General features: G+C 55.3%; 1 protein-coding gene across 4 annotated transcripts in view; it reads left to right on the top strand.

Annotated features, from left to right (window-relative positions):
* Window positions 1-21,251, top strand: part of DHX37 (DEAH-box helicase 37) — a 47,017-nt gene that overhangs the window by 11,639 nt on the left and 14,127 nt on the right. For all 4 annotated transcript variants that reach the window (XM_035258155.3, XM_035258154.3, XM_054239097.2 and 1 more), the window contains 12 exons: window positions 897-1,215; window positions 5,231-5,379; window positions 7,099-7,191; window positions 9,536-9,632; window positions 10,652-10,765; window positions 12,952-13,053; window positions 13,243-13,357; window positions 15,355-15,450; window positions 15,666-15,751; window positions 17,430-17,574; window positions 18,237-18,313; window positions 18,621-18,853. In XM_035258155.3, the coding sequence (XP_035114046.2) occupies window positions 897-1,215; window positions 5,231-5,379; window positions 7,099-7,191; window positions 9,536-9,632; window positions 10,652-10,765; window positions 12,952-13,053; window positions 13,243-13,357; window positions 15,355-15,450; window positions 15,666-15,751; window positions 17,430-17,574; window positions 18,237-18,313; window positions 18,621-18,853 (1,626 nt within the window). The remainder of the gene's footprint in view (window positions 1-896; window positions 1,216-5,230; window positions 5,380-7,098; window positions 7,192-9,535; window positions 9,633-10,651; window positions 10,766-12,951; window positions 13,054-13,242; window positions 13,358-15,354; window positions 15,451-15,665; window positions 15,752-17,429; window positions 17,575-18,236; window positions 18,314-18,620; window positions 18,854-21,251) is intronic.

The raw sequence follows: 21,251 nt of genomic DNA, 5'->3' as shown, positions 1-21,251 counted from the left end.
GAACAACCAAGCCAGACAGGTGCCACGGCTCATGCCTATAGTCCCAGCACTTTGGGAGGCCAAGTCGGGAGGGTCACCTGAGGTCAGGAGTTTGAGACCAGCCTGGCCAACATGGTGAAACTCTGTCTCCACTAAAAATACAAAAATTAGCTGGGCATGGTGGGTTATCCTAGTAGTCCAAGCTACTCTGGAGGCTGAGGTGGGAGGATCACCTGAGCCTGGGATGCCAAAGCTACAGTGAGCCATGGTTGCACCACTGCACTCCATCCTGGGCGATAAGGTGAATTCATGTTCCCATCCAGTCCTGACTAGTTGGATGATCGGGCCACTCCAGCAGTGTCCCCACCAAGCTGCTGACCCTTAAATGGACAGTGTGCCCCTCCCATCCAGTCCCACCAGTCTCCATGTTCGCACTCAGCCTGTGCTGCTCATTTGTTTACACGAGGCCTCCCCAAGCCTGCGAGCACTGCTCGTGTGACTGTTTATCAAGTCAGACTGTCCAGGCTCTCTGCCGGGCCCTGGGGATAGAGCACAGAAGCAAAGTGCCTTCTCTTAAGGAGCTGCCAGGGTCATGGGGGGAGATGCGACAATGGGAAGTCATCAGGCGAGTGCATCTGTGTCCCGTGCTGGAAGTACTGAACAGCAGATGAAGCAGGGAAGAGTGCAGTGGAGGGAGGAGGGGAGGTGTGGGTCTGTGTGGCCAGGGAGTCTCCCTGACAGGTGGCGTTTGAGCAGAGCTTTGGTGGAGGGAGAGGAGGTATCTGCAGGAAGGGCGTTTCCGGGAGTGGAACAGCAGGTGCAAAGGCCCTGAGGCAGAGAGGGGCGTGGCACTGGAGTCCTGACCTCTGGGCGTTGAAATGGGGCCTCTGTGTCTAAAGTCTCTGCTGTCTCAACAGGAAGCCTGATGAAGTGGCAGCCCTGGGCCAGGAGAAGATAAGCAGCCTCAGTGGTGCCCAGCGGAAACGTTGCCGCCAGCCGTCGGCCGAGGAGGAGTCCGAGGAGGAGTCGGAGCTGGACGAGGACCCGGCTGCTGAGCCGGCTGAGGCTGGTGCGGGGACCACCGTGGCGCCCCTGCCACCAGCTCCAGCACCCAGCAGGCAGCTCATGCCAGCTGGGATGCCTGCTCCTCCTCCTCCAGCCGCAGCCCCCGCCCTGCCCAGGGTCCCAGCCAAGCCTGCTGTCTTCATCCCTGTGAACCGCTCCCCGGAAATGCAGGTTCGGCACCCCGTGTTCGTGATTGGGAATCTAGGTTAGCAGGCAGGGGGTGCACAGAGGGCGTCCTGGTGAAGTGGGGCAGGAGCATCCCCTCTCCACGCCTCCGTGTCCCCATCTTGGAAAGGGGAGAGTGACTGCACCTCCCTTGAGGTTGTGGCAGGGATTGGTGTTCGAGGAGGATCACAGCACAGGGCGGGTGTCTGGTGGCAGGCTCGGGGCCCGCCATTGCCATTGCCCTCTGACCACTGGGTCCGACCTGGGTTGCCCCATCCAGATAAGAGTTTGAGCTGGCTGGGCACAGTGGCTCACGCCTGTGATCCCAGCCCTTTGGGAGGCCGAGGCAGGCAGATCACAAGGTGAGGAGTTCAAGACCACCCTGGCCAATATGGTGAAACCCCGTCTCTACTAAAAATACAAAAATTAGCTGGGCTTGGTGGCGCATGCCTATAGTCCCAGCTACTTGGGAGGCTGAGGCAGCAGAATTGCTTGAGCCTGGGAGGCAGAGGTTGCAGTGAGCCGAGGTCATGCCATTGCACTCCAGCTTGAGAGATGAGCAAAATTCTGTCTCAAAAAAAAAATTTAAAAAGACTTCGGGCAGTTCATCAGTTGATCCAAAATCACGTGCTGATTCCACTGCTTTCCAGCTTACTTCCTGCACCTCATTTTCTTTGTCTGTAAAATGAGGGTACTCCGGCTACTGAAGGGGCTCCCCCTCTCAGTGCCTCGGTTTCCTTCCTGGTACAGTGAGGGTCTCACTGGGTTGTGATAACAATGGAAGGGTTTGGGGCATGGAAAGTCCACAGCCCATGTAGAAACTCTGGAGCCCTAGAGGTGTCATCTAGTAGCAAGGGGGATGTATGACGTCACCTAGGAGTAAACTTCTGTGATGTGAAGCCACTGGCACCTGGGGGTCATTTGCTAGAGCAGTCAGCTTAGCCTGATGAAGAATTACAGCGGCCGAAGAATATACCGAGGAGCAGGATCGCAGTTCTGTTAAAGGGCCAGAGTTCCTACGTGGGCTGTGGGCTGGCCTCCTCCATCCCATGTCCCTGCCATCCCTTGGGACTTCAGTTCCTGCTTTTCTTTTTTTTTTTTTGAGACAGAGTTTCGCTCTTGTTACCCAGTCTGGAGTGCAATGGTGCGATCTCGGCTCACCGCAACCTCCGCCTCCTGGGTTCAGGCAATTCTCCTGCCTCAGCCTCCCGAGTAGCTGGGACTACAGGCACGTGCCACCATGCCCAGCTAATTTTTTGTATTTTTAGTAGAGATGGGGTTTCACCATGTTGACCAGGATGGTCTCGATCTCTTGACCTCGTGATCCATCCGCCTTGGCCTCCCCAAGTGCTGGGATTACAGGCGTGAGCCACCGCGCCTGGCCTAGTTCCTGCTTTTCTTTGTGAATTTTTTCCTACCCGTGTTCCTAAGCAGTCCATACCGTAGGTTTGCCTGATTGAAAAGCGGCATCATGCCATTGACATTATTCCACAGTTTGCTTTTTGTTACTCAGCATTATGTCCTGGGATGTATCCGCGTTGACGCAGATCGCTGAGGTTCGTTTACTCTTTTCCCCACTGCTACTGAGTGTTCCACGGTGCGAATACAGCCCAGGATCAACATTCTGTTGCTAAATAGCTGGTCATTGGAGCTCTTTGCTGTTGTCTTCACTACGGTTTTTGTTGTTGCTGTTTATTTATTTATTTATTTTTTTGAGACGGAGTTTCGCTCTTGTGACCCAGGCTGGAGTGCAATGGCGCGATCTCGGCTCACCGCAACCTCCGCCTCCTGGGTTCAGGCAATTCTCCTGCCTCAGCCTCCTGAGTAGCTGGGATTACAGGCATGCACCACCATGCCCAGCTAATTTTTTTTTTTTAATTGCATTTTAGGTTTTGGGGTTCATGAGCAGAACATGCAAGATAGTTGCATAGGTACACACATGGCAGTGTGTTTTGCTGCCTTCCTCCCCTTCACCCACATTTGGCATTTCTCCCCAGGCTATCCCTCCCCAGTTCCCCCCCTCCACTGTCCCTCCCCTCTTCCCCCCAATAGACCCCAGTGTTTAGTACTCCCTTCCCTGTGTCCATGTGTTCTCATTTTCCATCACCCGCCTATGAGTGAGAACATGCGGTATTTCATTTTCTGTTCTTGTGTCAGTTTGCTGAGAATGATGTTCTCCAGATTTATCCATGTCCCTACAAAGGACACGAACTCATCATTTTTGATTGCTGCATAATATTCCATGGTGTATATGTGCCACATTTTCCCAATCCAGTCTATCATCGATGGGCATTTGGGTTGGTTCCAGGTCTTTGCTATTGTGAACAGTGCTGCATTGAACATTCGTGTGCATGTGTCCTTATAGTAGAACGATTTATACTCTAATTTTTGTATTTTTAGTAGAGACAGGGTTTCACCTTGTTGACCAGGATGGTCTCGATCTCTTGACCTCGTGATCCACCCGCCTTGGCCTCCCAAAGTGCTGGGATTACAGGCGTGAGCCACCGCGCCCAGCTGTTGTTTGTTTTTGAGACAGGGTCTCACTGTGTTAGTGGTGTGATCTCAGCGGACTGCAACCTCCGGCTCAAGTGCTGCTCCTGCCTCACCCTCCCAAGGAGCCTGAGACTATAGGCACGTGCTAGTATCCTTGACTAATTTTGTATTTTTTAATAGAGACAGGGTTTTGCCACGTTGCCAGGCTGGTCTTGAACTCCTGAGCTCAGGCAGTCTACCCACCTTGGCCTCCCAAAGTGTTGGGATTACAGGGTAAGCACTGTGCCCAGCCTTCGCTGCTGTTTTAAACGTTCTTGTCCCTCTCTCATGAACACATGTGCAGAAGGTTCTCTTGGGCAGTGTTTGCAAATAAGGTCATAGCCGTCTTTGGGTCATGAACTGAGTAGTTTTTTCTTCTCTTCTCTTTTTTTTTTTTTCTTTTTTTTTTGAGATAGTGTCCTGTTCTATTGCCCAGGCTGGAGTGCAGTATGCAGTCACAGTTCACTGCAGCCTCTACCTCCTGGGCTCAAGCAGTCTTCCCACCTCAGCCTCATGAGTAGCTGGGACTATGGATGTGTGCCACCATGCCTGGCTTTTTTGTTTTTTGTAGAGATAGGGTTTGCCTATGTTGCCCAGGCTGATCTCAAGCAATCGTCTCCCTTGTCCTCTCAAGTCACCAGGATTACAGGTGTGATTCATCACGCCTGGCCTCATTTTTTTTTTTTAAACAAATGGAATAGAATGGAAATAGAACAAAATTAAGAATATGAGCTTGTTGGCCAGGCATGGTGGCTCATGCCTGTAATCTCAGCACTTTGGGAGGCCAAGCCAGGCAGATCACCTGAGGTCAGGATTCAAGACCAGCCTGGCCAACATGGTGAAACCCCGTCTCTACTAAAAATACGAAAATTAGCTGGGCGTGGTTGCAGTTGCCTATAATCCCTGCTACTCGGGAGGCTGAGGCAGGAGAATCGCTTGAACCTGGGAGGCAGAGGTTTCAGTGAGCTGAGATCGCGCCACTACATACACATTAGGGTGAGCTGTGCTTCACAGTTCCATGTATAATACATATATGTGCCTGTGTGTGTACTGAGTCATGATATAAAATGTTTCTTTCCATGAGTCATAGGAAAAGAATGTAGAAGCCCCTGCTCTGGCATGTGTACCTGGAGAGGAGCCACAGGGCCACACATCCTTGACTTTGGGAATATTTATACCAGATTGCTTATTGACGTGGCCGTGCCATTAACTGAGACTCCGGCCAGCAAGAGCGAGGGTTCCCATGTCTCTGAGAGGCTGCTCTGCCCCAGCCGAGCTGTGCCGGGGATGTCAGGCCTGGTGTCCCGAAGGATGCGGTCCCTGCCTCTGTCTGTCTCTGTCTCTCCTGGGCCATGGCTCCTAGCTGCCAAGGCCTCCATTCCCCAGGAGGCACATCTGTTCACCACCCACGTGTCAGCTGCCACCTTCCCTGAGATCCTGTCACTGTCTGTAGTCTGGCTGTTCCCTAAGTGCCGACTCGTTCTTCCAGGAAGAACGGCTAAAGCTCCCGATTCTTGCTGAAGAACAAGTGATCATGGAGGCCGTAGCCGAGCACCCCATCATCATCGTGTGTGGCGAGACCGGCAGTGGGAAGACCACACAGGTGCCGCAGTTTCTCTATGAAGCAGGCTATAGCAGGTAGGGGCTGGACACAGGGTTCTCTGTGGGTCCCTGGGTGACACTGGAGATGCCCCAAAAGTCTATAAGAGCCTGGGCTCCCTGGGATCTGATCCTGTGCATGCTGTGTAACTTCAGACAACCTACTTAACTTCTCTGGGCCCCAGCTGTGAGATAGGAATAATAGCACCTACTTCACAAGGTTGTTGTGTGGATTAAGTGCGTGGACTATGTAGCACACTTGGTCCCTGATGTCCCTGACACATAGAGCCATGTGCTTTTCTCTGTCACCCTGGCTGGAGTGCAATGCGATCTCTGCTCACTGCAACCTCTGCCTCCCGAGTTCAAGTGGTTCTCCTGCCTTAGCCTCCTGAGTAGCTGGGATTACAGGCATGTGCCATCGTGCCCGGGTAATATTTTTTGTGTATTTTTAGTAGAGACGGGGTTTCACCATGTTGCTCAGGCTGGTCTCGACCTGCTGACCTCATGATCCGCCCGCCTCAGCCTCCCTGAGTGTTGTGATTACAGGCGTGAGCCAGCATGCCTGGCTTTTTTTTTTTTTTTTGAGACCGAGTCTTGCTGTATCGCCCAGTCTAGAGTGCAGTGGCACAATCTCTGCTCACTGCAACCTCTGCTTCCCAGGTTCAAGCTATTCTCCTACTTCAGCCTCCTTAGTAGCTAGGATTACAGGCGTCTGCCACCACACCTAGCTAATTTTTATATTTTTAGCAGAGATGGAGTTTCACCATGATGATCAGGCTGGTCTCGAACTCCTGAACCCAGATGATCCATGCGCCTCAACCTCCCAAAGTGCTGGGATTACAGGCGTGAGCTACCACGCCCAGCCAGTGCCAACTCTTTTCACTGCTTAGCCTCCTATGGCACTTTTGACCCATGTGTGTTGGGGTCCCCAGGACCACGCACAGGTTCAATGATTGATGGGGGACTCCCAGGACTCACCGTGCCATCCTATGCACGGCTATGGTGTATTACAGCAAAGGTCGCAATCGGCAGAGGGCAGTGGCAGCTGGGGAGGCCCAGCTCCCGATTCCAGAGTCCCCTCCTGGTGGACTCACATAGGATGCGCTTGATTCTCCAGTAACCACCTGTGACCGCACAGGACATGTCCTCCACCAGGGAAGCTTGTTAGAGACTCAGGGCCCACGGCTGTTACTGGGGTCTCCTAAGCCCACCATGCCTGCCAGGAACGAAAGCCTCGATGCCAAGAAAGAGAGTAGGTGTTCAGCATAAACCAACCTGTTTGTGCAAACAGCCTGGCGCAGTGGGCCCTGCACCTATAGGGAGTGGAGGGAGCTCTCCTGTTGTCTAGGTTCAGGCACCAGCGAGGGCCAGCCCCACCAGCAGCCTCTTGAGGGAGAGCAGCCCAGGCCTGTGGTGTTAGTGTTTGCAGAGAGCTGGGAACAGCCACCCACTGGCTTGGGGGGTTCCTGTGTCTGGAGGAGCATGTCCTTGACCGGGGCAAACAGATCTCCTGGCCTGATTCCCCCAGAACCTGTTCCTTCTAGGGGCCGCCTGGTGTCTGCTACACCGGGAATGTTGAACCATTTTCTGTGTGTGGCTGACGTTTGGGATGTTCCCTTTGCTGTTAAAAGTAGTGCAGCCTGACATCGTTTCCCACGGGGCCTGGGCGAGCACCAGGTCAGGACAGGAAACTGCGTGAGGCTCTGGGCTGCGCAGTGGGGCCGAGCACTGTTGATGGCCTCGTTCTTCCTCCCCCAGTGAGGGCAGCATCATTGGCGTCACGGAGCCCCGCCGAGTGGCTGCCATGGCCATGTCCCAGCGAGTGGCCAAGGAGATGAATCTGTCGCAGCGGTGAGAGCTCTACTTCCTGGGGAGGGCTACGGGGTGGTGCTGTGGCCTTGCCCAGACGTGGGATGTCCAGGAGGAGGTGAGTGGTGTCTGTGCCGAGGGTGCTGGGTGGAGTGTCGCCTCTGCATGGAGCACTGGGAATCACTGTGGGAGAGAGCTTTCCAGGACCTGCCCAAACAGCGGCCCTCCAAGCAGGCCCTCGGCTTAGACCCTGCACAGTGTGCTGAGGGGACAGAGTGGCCCGTCCAGGGGCTCGCACGCAGAGCAGGGTGTCAGATGCAGTTAGTACCTAGCATTGCCAAGTTATTCTAAAGCTCAAGGTTCTAAAGTACCAAGCCTCCGGCAGTACGTCTGCAGGACTTGCTTTGGAAAGGGATCTTGAACACGCGGGCGCAGCACGTGCTTTACAGTGGTTGGGAGCATGTGTTAATAAGGCGGGGGCCTGTGTCTAACACATCCAACGTGGCCTGAAATGCAGAAAAGGCACAAGAGAATGCAGAGTGAGAGCCGGCCTCATCCGCCCACTCATCAGATGTTACTGGTCCGTCCGGGGCACTCAGGACGTGCTGGTGGACTAGATAGAACCACCGGCCCCCTGGGTCAGCAGGGCATCAGGGGACTTGTATTTGTAGGTTAGGCTGGGAAGACACTAAAGCAGGGATGGAGTACTCCATGGGGGAGGGGGACCCTTCTCACCCAGTGCCCTGCCTCCCTCTCCTGGTGGCAGCCACCACGGCCTGTTTCCTGCACATTCTTCTGGACGATTCTGTGCATAGTCAGTGTGCATCTATAAAAAGCTGCCTCGTCCTCTCTTTAACTTGTTAAATATTATAAAAATTGGGGGCATATACATAAGAAGAAAGGATGGTATCGTGAGCCCCCAGGTAACCAAGACGCAATCATAATAATTGTCAACTCCCGGCCTACCCTGTTGGGCCTGCACTCTCCTCCCGGCCCCGCTCCCTACCAATGTTGAGAAGCAAATCTTAGATGCCTTGTTTTATCCTCAATATTTCCCTGTATAGATCTGAGGGATAAGCACTGATTTTTTTGTTTTGAGATGGAGTCTTCCTTTGTCACCCAGGCTGGAGTTCAGTGGCATGATCTCTGCTCACTATAACCGCTGCCTCCCGAGCTCAAGCGATTTTCCTGCCTCAGCCTCCCGAGTAGCTAGAATTACAGACACATGCCACCATGCCTGGCTAATCTTTGTATTTTTAGTAGAGTCGGGGTTTCACCATGTTGGCCAGGATGGCCTCCAATGCCTGACCTTGTGATCTGCCCGCCTCAGCCTCCCAAAGTGTTGGGATTACCAGCATGAGCCACTACACCCAGCCCAACAGGCTAATTTTTTTTTTTTTTTGAGGCAGAGTCTCACTCTGTCACCCAGGCTGGAGTGTAGTGGCACAATCTCAGCTCACTGCAACCTCCACCTCCCAAATTCAAGTGATTCTCCTGCCTCAGCCTCCTGAGTAGGATTACAGGTATGTACTACCACGCTCAACTAATTTTTTGTATTTTTTGTAGAGACAGGGTTTAAGTGTTAGCCAGGATGGTCTCAATCACCTAACTTTGTGATTTGTGTGCCTCAGGCTCCCAAAGTGCTGGGACTACGGGCGTGAGCTGTCATACCTATCCCAGGCTAAGTTTTAAATTCAGACAAAGATTTTTTGGCCAGATGTGGTGGCTTATGCCTGTAATCCCAGCACTTGAGGAGGCCGAGGTGGGCAGATTATGAGATCAGGCATTCAAGACCAGCCTGGCCAACATGGTGAAACCCCATCTCTACTAAAAAACTACAAAAAAATTAGCTGGGCATGGGGGTGTGCGCCTGTAATCTCAGCTACTCAGGAGGCTGAGGCAGGGGCATTGCTTGAACCTGGGAGGCAGAGGTTGCAGTGAGCTGAGATCGCACCATTGCACTCCAGCCTGGGCAACAGAGCAAGACTCCATCTCAGTTAAAAACAGAAAAAACGACTTTTTATAAAACACACACAGCCGCGGTACCCCATCATAGCTACATGTCTGCAAAGTCTCCCCAACACGCTCCAGTCCGTGTTCCAATCTCCCCAGCGCTTTCCAGTACAGGGGTCGTCCGTGGCTGGCCTGGCTGGGGTGTTTGGGGCCTGGCTCCTCCATTGGCCTTAACAGCTCCTTCCCCTTCCCTTCCGAAACCAGGATTTTGGAGGGGGAGAGTGGACTGGGAGAGGTCTGGGCTGTCTTTCAGGTTGGCGGTGGGTCCTGGCCCCTCAAGCCGCCAGCTGGCTGCGCTGCCTGCCTTGTGGTGGCCACCTGGCACCAGCCCCAGCAGCCTCAGCTCTGCCCTAACCGAAGTCTGCCCCCACAGGGTCGTCTCCTACCAGATCCGGTATGAAGGAAATGTGACCGAGGAGACCAGAATCAAGTTCATGACAGATGGCGTGCTTCTCAAAGAAATCCAGAAGGTTGGTTGTGGGTCCTGGCTCACAGAGCAGAGCCAGTGGGCACGGGGGCAGGGTGCTACGATGTCACCTGGGAAATGACCAGCCGGCACTCCTACTGTGCCACTGTGCAGCTCAGCCTCTCCAAGCTCAGTTTCCTGATGAATGTGTTGCTGCATTCTTCAGATAATCATTTTGAAGTGGAGGTGTGGGATGCATGCTAACAGCTTAGCACAGTGTCGGATATCTGGTAGGTGCTCATGAAATGTGACCTTGTATTTTTATTATGACTGGGGTCACCAAGTTCACGCATTGCCCGGGGTGTATTGCGCGCCTGTGGCGTACAGGCTTTGCCCTGCAGGGGACCCGGACGCAGCCCCGTCTTGGGAAGTTCAAGTCCAGCTGCGTTTGGGAAGGAGCAGCAGCAGCTTTGGGATGGGGGGGTTTGCCTCAGGCTGAGGAACTGGGTGGGCCTTGCCCTCGAGCAGGGGGGTGTCTGACCACAGAAGCTGTGCCCCAAGGACTTTCCGTTTGTAAATCAGAACCCCAGCTGCTGCCTGCCCAGCCAGCCCATTTGGGCCTTGGGGAAGCCCCCCATTCTTCCCAGGGAGCCGGCCATCCAGTCAAGTGGGGGCATGCAGGGACCGGGTGGGGGACTGCTGTCCTGTGAAGGGGCTGTGCGTGCTTCGTGCTGGCTGGGACATCCCCTCAGGCGGGGCCAGTCTTGAGGAAGGCAAAGGTGATTCCAGCCCTCCTGGCTTTGAATCCATTAGGATTCCTGGGTGTGACAGTGGATGTGGTTTTGGTCTGGGTGGCCCCTGTCTGGGTGGGACCTGCTGTTCGACTTCCCACAGCCCACCCCGAATCTCATGTCCGTTTCCCACCTGCCCTCCCACTCTGCGGGCACCCGAAGTTGGGCAGGTCAGTTCTGATGAAGAGCAGCTGCCCCTCCTGTAACACTGTCTCAAGCGGGAGTGCTGGGAGGTGAAGCATCCCGGGGGGGCTCAGGCTGGGAGGGGGCCTCACCCCCACGCCTCCCCCAGGACTTCCTGCTGCTGCGGTACAAGGTGGTGATCATCGACGAGGCCCACGAGAGGAGCGTGTACACTGACATCCTCATCGGTCTCCTGTCCCGCATCGTGTCTCTCCGAGCCAAGGTAGCGCTCCCTTCACCTGTTCCCTGCTGCACCTGCTGCTCTAAGCAGGTCCCTGAGAACAAGGCCCTGTGCCAGGGCTGTGAACCTTGGAGCATCCCCTGTGTGGTCCCCTCCCCACCGCCCAGCACCAGCCTCATAAACTGATGTCCTTCCTCCCACCCAAAGCAAGAGGCTCAGGCGCAGTGTTGGTGCCTGGCCAGGCCCCCTGGGGCCAGATGACAAGGCCACTGGGCCTCTGGGATCATCACAGCAGGTAGGCCTGTCTGGCTAAGAGTCAGGCTCCCAGAGCTCCGAGAGGGGCTCCCCAGGGCCTCTTTCACTGTCTCCCTGCCCCAACCTGCCACAGGCCTGCTGAGTGGGGGACCATCCTGGGCCGGGGCTCCATGCAGTAGGCCTGTCCCACCCTCCCAGCGGTGAGAGAGGCCTGCACTCCACATGTGCCACGAGCCTGGCCACGTTCAAGGCCCTGAACATCGTGGCCCTGAGCATCTACAGTGAACGAGATGCCGTCTTGTTCTAACAGGTTCCTGCCCTCCTGGGGCTTCCATTTCAGCAAGGGCAGTGGGCAGGACACAGACTCAGAGTCTGTGAGCCAGTGACGGCCAGAGCCAGGGGCAGTGGAGGGAGGGCACAGGGCTAGCCAGGGCCTCACCCGAAAGGTGACCTCTAAGCTGGAACAGGGGCTGAGTGAGGGAGGGGCGCGCAGCGTGCATGGCAGAGCGAGGAGAGCAGTGCACAGGCCCTGAGGCGGGCGTCTGCCTGGTGCCTTTTTTCTTTTGGTAACAAGCTTTATTGGGCTATTTTTCACATTTCCTGTCATTCATCCATTGGAATGGACAATTCAGTGGTTTTGAGTCCATTCGCAGAATGTGCAGCCAGCACCACAGTCAGTTTTGCCTGTTGTCACTCATCCAAAAAGAAACCGTAGGCCGGGCACAGGGGCTCACACCTGTAATCCCAGCACTTTGGGAGGCTGAGGCGGGCAGATCACCAGGTCAGGAGTTCGAAACCAGCCTGGCTAACATGGTGAAACCCTGTCTCTATTAAAAGCACAAAAATTAGCCGGGTGTGGTGGTGCATGCCTGTAATCCCAGATACTCGGGAGGCTGAGGCAGGAGAATTGCTTGAACCCAGGGAGTGGAGCTGGCAGTGAGCTGGCAGAGATCACACCACTGCACTCCAACCTGGGTGACGGCGAGACTTTGTCTGAAAAACAGAAACAAACCCTGTACCTTTTACGGTTTTCTGTGGTGGTTTTTGTTTTTGTTTTCTTTTCGAGGCAGGGTCTCATTGTCCCCGAGCCTGGAGTGCAGTGGTGCAGTCACAGCTCACTGCAACCCCGACCTTCTAGGCTTAAGGAATCCTTCTGCCTCAGCCTCCCACGTAGCTAGACCATGGTCACTTGTATGTAGCCATTTGCAGATGATGTCCCACAGCACGGCGGAATTCCATGTGACTTCCCCAGCAGTGGTGTCAGAGCTTCCGGGATGTGGAATCTGCCGACACTTGTCATTCGCCATTGTTATTCTAGACGTGGGTGGAAAGTGATATCTCACTGTGCTCTTGGTTCACGTCTTTGGGGGCCATCAGGGTGTCTAGAATGGCCAAGCAGAGAGGGCGATGTGGGGTCAGGAAGGCACAGGGTTGGGGCAGACAGGGACAGTCATTAGGGCAAGAGAGGGGCCTGTGCTGGGTGCCATGCCTCACGGAGGCACTCCCACCACTCCTTAGCTTCTGGGTTTGGGGTTAGAAGTAAAGGTAGCAAGGGCTTGAAGCAGAGCTCACCATGAGGCTATCAGGCATTGCTGAGCAAGCTGGGGACCAAGGGGCCCCCCACAGACCCGAGAATCAGGCAGCTCCTGCCTGAGCCCTCAGAACCAACAGCCGCTGAATCTCAGTGTCAGGTGGGAGCCAGGTCGGGTGGCCCCAGTCTCAGCCCTCCTGCCTCGTATTCCACCATGGAAGCCTGACTTGGAAGGACCCCCCGGAACAAGCCGCTGCCCTGAGAATCGCAGACCCCGCTGTCGGCTCACTTTCTCCAAGGAGCCTTTGGCATCCAGAAAGGGGCAGAGGGTGGTGGCTGGAGGGGAACGGGGTGGACAGCAGGGCCTCCCCATGCCGTTTTCCCAGGCTTCAGACCCTCCTGTGGTCCTGGGGCCGCAGTCACCGAGCCTGTCCTCCCACAGAGGAAGCTGCCACTGAAGCTGCTCATCATGTCAGCCACGCTGCGGGTGGAGGACTTCACCCAGAACCCGAGGCTCTTCACCAAGCCACCCCCAGTCATCAGGGTAACACAGGGTCCCGGGTCCTCTGTGGGCTTGGAAGGCGTTGGGAGCCTCCTGAAAGATCTCACTCGGTCACGTGAGGGAGTGACAGCAGCTTGGAGGGCGTGTTGGAAACCTTGATTCTGGGTGATGGGGAAAGGAAAGGCAGCCCTGGGCCGAAGTCACCCCCACGCCTTCCTTGGCATCCCACAGGTGGAATCCAGGCAGTTCCCAGTGACCGTGCACTTCAACAAGCGGACGCCTCTGGAAGACTACAGCGGAGAGTGCTTCCGGAAGGTCTGCAAGATCCACCGCATGCTGCCCGCAGGTGAGGCCCTGGCCGGGAACAGGCCTCCCTTCCTACAGGGAGGCACTGGGTGGGAGCGCCCATCTCCTGAGTGGCTCAGAGCAGTCCCTTGTCCCTGCCAGGCCTCGGCTTCCTCATTGGCTCGAGTGTTCACAACACCTGTCCTGCCCCATTCCACCCAAAATACGAGGAGGCCTCAGCCGCTTCCAGAGGGTGGAGCTTGCCATCTGTCCCTATCTGATAAGCAGAAAAACCCACGGGGCACAGGCCGGTGCTGGCAGGTGACCATAGACACTGAGGCACTGCAGGGGAACAGGCACGTCCCCCGAGAGTCAGGGATCCCCTTCACTGTCCCGCGTTGTCCACATCACAGCCGCTCCATTACCTGCCTCGTGTTACTGAAATGGGTGTGACCCTTTCTGTGTGAATAGATTGTGATGGCTTCCAGCCAGAGACATTTATTTATTTATTTGAGACAGTCTCGCTCTGTCGCCAGGGGCCATGCTGGAGTGCAGTGGTGCAATCTTGGGTCACTGCAACCTCCACCTCCCAGATTCAAGCAATTCTCCTGCCTCAGCCTCCCGAGTAGCTGGGACTACAGACATGCACCACCATGCCCAGCTAATTTTTCTGTATTTTTTAGTAGAGACAGAGTTTCACCATGTTGGCCAGGATGGTCTCGATCTCTTGACCTTGTGATCCACCCACCTTGGCCTCCCTAAGTGCTGGTATTACAGGCGTGAGCCACCAAGCCCAGCCTTATTTATTTATTGAGGCGGACTTTTGCTCTCATTTGTCAGGCTGGAGTACAATGACAAGATCTCGGCTCACTGCAACCTCTGCCTCTTGAGGTCAAGCAATTCTGCTTCCTTGGGATTACACGCAACCACCACCATGCCCAGCTGATTTTTTTTATTTTTAGTAGAGATGGGGTTTCACCATGTTTCCCGGGGCCGGTTTTGAACTGCTGACCTCAGATGATCCACCTGCCTTTTTTTTTTTTTTTTTTTTGAGATGGAGTTTTGCTCTTGTTGACCAGGCTGCAGTGCAATGGTGCGATCTCAGCTCACTGAAACATCTGCATTTTGGAGTCAAGCAATTCTCCTGCCTCAGCTTCCCGAGTAGCTAGGATTACAGGTGCACACCGCCCCGCCCAGCTAATTTTTTGTATTTTGGTAGAGGCAGGGTTTTACCATGTTGGCCAGGATGGTCTTGCACTCCTGACCTCTTGACCTTGTGATCCACCCACCTTGGCCTCCCAAAATGCTGGGATTACAGGCCTGAGCCCACTACACCCATCCTAGCCAGAGACCCTCATGTGCTGCATTGAGGCCCAAGGCGGACTTTCTCCATGTTAGGGAGGCCAGGAGCCGTGGGGTGCTTCCTATGAAGCTTGACCTCGTTCTTTGAGGAAGCCAAGGTCGCTGCTTCGAGATGCTCTGTCCTTGCTCTGCATAAGGCCTCTGGGCATTCAGGGGCTCTTGGGGCTCCCGTCCATTCTCTGGGAGAGTGGGGCTGGCGGGAGGCGAGGTGAGGTGGGAGTTGGACAGTGGGGCTCCCGTCCATTCTCTGGGAGAGTGGGGCTGGCGGGAGGCGAGATGAGGTGGGAGTTGGACAGTGGGGCTCCCGTCCATTCTCTGGGAGAGTGGGGCTGGCGGGAGGCGAGGTGAGGTGGGAGTTGGACAGTGAGGCTTCCTGCAGCCTCGGGTCCCAGGGCAGCTGCGGCGTTGTCACAAGTGTGCTGTGCAGGTTTCCGCTTGAGCACGTTTCTCCTGGTTTTTAGGTCTGTGCCTAGGAGTGGCGCTGCTGGGCTGTGCGGTCGCCATGTTTGTTGAACTCCCCCCAGCAACTCCTTCAGTCTGGGGGTGCTGCCTCCTGCTTATCCGCATCTGTGCACCCCTGTCCTCCCAGTTACCCCTGGAGCCCTGACTCTCAGCGCAGGGCCCGGCAGGTGCTCCCTGCTAAGTCAGTGTTTGTGAGTGACTGGCGGATAACAGAGGGGCCCGTTCTTTTCACAGGTGGCATCCTGGTGTTCCTGACAGGGCAGGCTGAGGTGCACGCGCTGTGCCGCAGGCTCAGGAAGGCTTTCCCACCCTCCCGATCCCGGCCGCCAGGTAAAGAGGACGCCCCCAACCAGCGCTCTGCCCTGAGCAGCCGGGGTGCGGCTCTGAGTTTCCCTCTGGGAGTGTCGGTCAGCGCCTTTGCCATTCCCCACTTCACCCCCAAATAAACGGCCACCACTGAGTGGCCTTGTCCTGAACAGCAAAGAGCAGCGTGCTCGTGACCACGCTGGCCACAGATGCCTTTATCCCCAACCTGCCTCCCCCAGAAAAGGATGACGATCAGAAAGACTCAGCAGAGGAAATGCGGAAGTTTAAGAAGTCCAGGGCCAGGGCCAAGAAGGCTCGGGCCGAGGTACGTGGGGCTGGGAGGGACTCCTGGAGAGGAGGCTGTGTATCCAGGTGGCGGCCTCCAGCCTCATGTGGCTGCTTAAGTAGAAGTGTAATTGGGATTAAATGAAATTAAAAATCCAGTTCCTGGTCGGGCACAGTAGCTCATGCCTGTAATTCCAGCACTTTGGGAGGCCAAGGTAGGAGGATCATTTGAGGCATACAGTTTGAGACCAGCCTGGGCAACATGGTGAGACCCTGTCTCTACAAACAATTTTTGAATTAACCCGGTGCAGTGGTGTGTGCCTGGGGTCCCACTGCTCAGGCTGAGGCAGGAGAACCGTCTGAGCCCAGGAGGTCACGGCTGCAGTGAGCTGTGATGGCTCCACCGCACCCCAGCCTGGGCAACAAAGCAAGACTCTGTCTCAGAAAAGGAGAAGAAGGCCAGGCGTGATGGTTCACGCCTGTAATCCCAGCACTTTGGGAGACTGAAGCGGGTGGATCACCTGAGGTCAGGAGTTCAAGTCCAGGCTGACCAAAGGCGCAGCAGGGCACTGGACTGTCTGCAGTCATGGGGCCCCTGCAAGCACACAGTGCTGGGTAACACTCCACGGCCCTGAAGGCTGTTGTCCCTCAGCAACAGGGTGGGAAGCCCCCGTTACATTCAACACGGCAAATGCTCGAGGCCTCCTCATGCTGGGTGAATCCCCGTCTCTACTAAAAATACAAAATTAGCCGGGTGTGGCGGTGCGCGCCTATGATCCCAGCTGCTCAGGAAGCTGAGGCAGGAGAATTCCTTGAACCTGGGAGGCGGAGGTTGCAATGAACTGAGATCGTGCCATTGCACTCTAGCCTGGGCAACAAGAATGAAACTCCATCTCGGAAAGAAAAGAAAAGGAAAAGGAAATCCAGTTCCTCCATTTCCCCAGGCCTGTATCAGCTGCTCTGTAGCCACACGGGGCTGCAGGACCTACCCTGCTGGACAGCACAGGTCTGCGGCAACCCTGCATGTCTGGGCCTGGGGCAGTGGTGGAAATGGATTTCTTTTCCTTTTCTGAGACAGAGCCTGTGGCACTCCTTGTGAAAGACAGTTCTGCTGCACTGCACAGCTCTCGGGGCTGCAGGGTGGGCTGGGGTTTGAAACCGTCTCTGAGGACGCTTCCAGAAAGCCAGGGGCCTGTGAGGACCCCCTGGGAGAGCTGGCAGACCCCTGATGCTGGCTGAAGAGGCGGGACAGCGAGGATGCTGGGCTGGGAGGGGCTTGTCTCTAGTGTCTGCGCGAAGGCACCGTGGGTCTTATGGTCCCTGACAGCGGGAGCGGGTACCTGTCTCCAGCTTGCCTGTTGCCCTACCGGCATGTCAGGCAGTGACCCACGTTCCTCATGTGTCCACAGAATCCTCCCAGCAGGCTGAGAGACAAGGTCCATGATAGTCCTCAGGGTTTAGGTGGGGAAACTGAGGCAAGAACAAATAGTTATATGGCCTGCCCTGGGTCACACAGCCCATGGGTGGGGAGGGATTGAGGACATCTGTCTTTCTGCCTGTACATGCCACGTCCCCACACCAGGGTCCCCTGCAGCCCAGGTATCCACGTTGTGTGGGTGGGATCGGGGCTTTCATGCAAGGATGTGTCTTCCTGCACATGCCACGTCCCCACACCAGGGTCCCCTGCAGCGCAGGTGTCCATGTCTCATTTACTGTAGGTGCTGCCCCAGATCAACTTGGATCATTACTCAGTGTTGCCGGTGGGCGAAGGTGACGAGGACAGAGAGGCAGAAGTGGACGAGGAAGAGGGAGCCCTGGACTCTGACCTCGATCTGGACCTGGGGGACAGCGGGCAGGATGGAGGTGTGGCCCTGGAGCCGCTTTCTGCTCACATTCAAATAGCTCTGCCCTGAGGATGTGCCCAGAGCCCTCACTGCTTGCCGGGGTGTAGGCCCCTCAGGGGCTGGGGTGCCAGCAGCTTTGTCCCTGATGCTTCCCGAGTTCCTGAAGCTGCCCTGCATGAGGAGGCCTTGAGCATTTGCCATGTTGAATGTAACAGGGGCTGCCCACCCCGTTGCTGAGGGACACGGGCCTCCAGGGCCTGGGAGCGTTGTCCAGCACCGTGTGCTCCAAGGGGCCCCATGAATGCAGACAGACCTTGCCCTGCTGTGCCCAGCCAGGGGCTGAGTGGGGCAGTAGAGGGTACCAGACTCAACCTGACCCCCACCACAATGCTGCCTGGATGCGAGGGGCAGAGTCAGGCCCCAGGATCCATGCCAGGGGATTGAAGAGGAGACTGCAGTGAGGCAGGGGTTCAGACCGGGCTCAGGGCAGTAGAGATGAGAGCCCTGGGAAACTCAGCAGTCCCCCCAGGCTTGGCCTAGCTGGTCTCGAGGCGACCCCCCTAGCAGGGCAGGACAGGAGCCCTGGTGGGGCAGCCTGGGTGTGCAGGGCCATTGTAGCCGGCTCCTGCCTGTGGGCATCTGTCCTGGCTGGGGTGCCAGCAGCCTCTGCATTCCCTCCAGGTGAGCAACCAGACGCCTCCCTCCCGCTCCACGTGCTTCCGCTGTACTCTCTGCTGGCCCCAGAGAAACAAGCACAGGTAACCATGCCGGGCCGGGTGCCCAGCTTTTGGGGAACTTTCGAGGGCAGTGCAGTGGGCTTAGTCAAGCCCTTGGTGGTCCCCTCCATCTGCTGTTTGACTGGCAGCCCCGGAGTTCTGAGGACTATTGAGGTAGTTGTGGAGAATAGAAAACCCTTCCTGCCCCCGGGCCCTGCGGCCCAAGTGGCATGGCTTGTCCTTGCTGCCTCTCCAGCACACAGGCCTGGCTGACTCTGTCCTTGCGCCTCCATTCCATGGTCTATTTCCTGACTCCGGTGTTTTCCTGCCATCCCCTCCCCAATCCTAGGTCTTTAAGCCTCCACCAGAGGGGACTAGGCTGTGTGTCGTGGCCACCAACGTGGCTGAAACGTCTCTTACCATCCCTGGCATCAAGTACGTGGTGGACTGTGGGAAGGTCAAGAAGCGCGACTATGACCGCGTCACGGGTGTGTCCTCCTTCCGTGTCACCTGGGTCTCCCAGGCATCAGCTGATCAGCGAGCAGGCAGAGCAGGCCGGACAGAGCCCGGCCACTGCTACAGGTGGGTCACCAGGTTCCTCCCCAGGGGCGTTGGTGCCGCCCTGCAGTGGCCACTGAGGAACAAAGGAAGGACGCTGCCTCCATCTGTAGTGCATCCCATGTCCTACCGGGCCCCTGTGACTTTGGGGCGCTCCCCAGCCCTTTTGCTGGCTTTCAGATACACACACTATTTATTTTTTTGAGATGGAATTTCGGTTTTGTCACCCAGGCTGCAGTGCAATGGCAGTCTCGGCTAACTGCAACTTCTGCCTCCCGGGTTCAAGTAATATTTCTGCCTCAGTCTCCCGAGTAGCTACAGGCGCCTGCCACCATGCCCGGCTAATTTGTGTATTTTTAGTAGAGACAGGGTTTCACTGCATTGGCCAGGCTGGTCTCAAACTCCTGACTTCAGGTGATCCACCCGCCTCGGCCTCCCAAAGTGCTGGGATCATAGGCGTGAGCCACTGCCTGGCCTCACGCTTGCTTTATTCTGCGACCGGGACCAGGCACCGGTTTTGAGTCCCGTTTGTTTTGTTCACAGCTTGATCAGGATATGATTCACATACCATAAAGTGTGCATCATTGTAAAGTATACAATACAGGAGTTTTTAGGACAGCCAGAGTTTTGCAGCCATCACCACAATGTCAGAACTTCCCATCAACCTAAAAAGAAACCCGTGGCCATAGCGGTCGCCCCCGATTCTTCGCCACCCCAGCCTGTGGCATGTGCCGCTCCACGAGTTTTTGTCTCTAGGGAAGCGCCTGTTGTGGACAACTCAGATAAATGCCGTGTGTCTGGCCTCTGCCGCTCAGCACAGTGAGTTTTCAAGGCCACCACGGGTGGCAGGTGGAGCGCCCCATTCCTGGCTGTGGCTGAGTGATATCACACCTTATGGATGTGCCGAGTTTTTGTTGTCGGTTCACCAGCTGGTGGACATTTGGTTGTTTTCACCTCTTGGCTACTGTGGAGAGTGCTCCGGTGCAAGGATTTGTCTGACTCTCTGTGTTCACTGCTCTTGGAGTAGAACTGAAGAGACTACCGGGCCGTATGGTAACTCCAGGTTTGATTCATCGAGGAACCACCCGACTTTCCCACAGCAGCCACCCCATTTTACACGCCTGCCAACAATGAACGAGGGTTTCGGTTTCTTCACATACTCACCAACACGGTTGTGTTTTTTTTTTTTTTTGAGATAGTCTTGCCCTGTCAGGCTGGAATGCCGTGTCACGATCTCAGCTCACTGCAACCTCCACCTCCCAGCTCAAGCGATTCTCCTGCCTCAGACTCCCGAGTAGCTGGGACTGCAGGCGCCCGCCACCACACCTGGCTAAATTTTGTATTTTTGGTAGTGACGGGGTTTCACCATGTCGGCCAGGATGGTCTCAGTCTCTTGACCTTGTGATCCCCCCGCCTCAGCCTCCCAAAGTGCTGGGATTACAGGTGTGAGCCACTGCGCCTGGCCAGCACCGACACTTATTTTTAATATTTTTGTTTTGCTGGGATATTTTTTGAAAGACAAGGTCTCGCTCTGTTGCCCCGGCTGGAGTGTTGCGTGCGGCACAGTATAGCTCACTGCAGCCACCACCTCCTCGGCTCAAGCAGTCTTCCCGCCTCAGCCTCCCAAACAGCTGGGAGTTAGAGGCACGTGGCACTGTGCCTGGCCGTGTGTGTGTGTGTGTGTGTGTGTGTGTGTTTGTTTTGTTTGAATGTGTGACTGTATCCTGTCACACAGCTCTGTGAGTCCTGAGAACGTGTACCCCTACTGCCCCCCTTTTTTGTTGTATGAGGGCCTCAATACTTTTGAGCCTAGCTCTCCTAGTGGGTATGACGTGCTATCGCACTGGTTTCGGTTCCTGTGTCCCTAATGACTAATGATGCTGGGCCTCTGCATATGCTTGTGGGCCATTTGTGCATCTTCTTGGGGAGCTGCCTATTCAGATCTTTTGCTCATTTTTTAAATTAGGTTACTTGTCCTTTTATTATTAATCTGTAAGAGTTCTTTATATAACCTCGATATTAGATCCTAACCAGATGTGTCATTGACAAATAGCTTCTCCTAATCCGTGTGCTGTGATTATGTGTGTGTGTGTGTGTGATCTATAATAGTTTGTGGTTGTGTGTGTGTGTGGTTGTGTGTGTGTTTATTTATTTATTTCTATAATAGTTTTATTGCTGTTCCTTTTGTCAGGGCTACATGTTAACTTCAAAAGTAGAAAATTTAGAAAGTATACAAAGAAAACCAGTAGGAAGCAATTAAAGTGTAGAGTGCTATGCACCATCCCCTGTGTTAAGCAGTCACTCTACATGGAATAATAGCTTTTGTTTGTTTTGAGACGGAGTCTCGCTCTGTCACCCAGGCTGGAGTACAGTGACCCTATCTCGGCTCACCACAACCTCTGCCTCCTGGATTCAAGCGATT

Source organism: Callithrix jacchus, chromosome 9 (assembly GCF_049354715.1).
Source record: "Callithrix jacchus isolate 240 chromosome 9, calJac240_pri, whole genome shotgun sequence".
NCBI classification, from domain to species: domain Eukaryota; kingdom Metazoa; phylum Chordata; class Mammalia; order Primates; family Cebidae; genus Callithrix; species Callithrix jacchus.
This window is presented reverse-complemented; position numbering and strand designations above follow the sequence as displayed.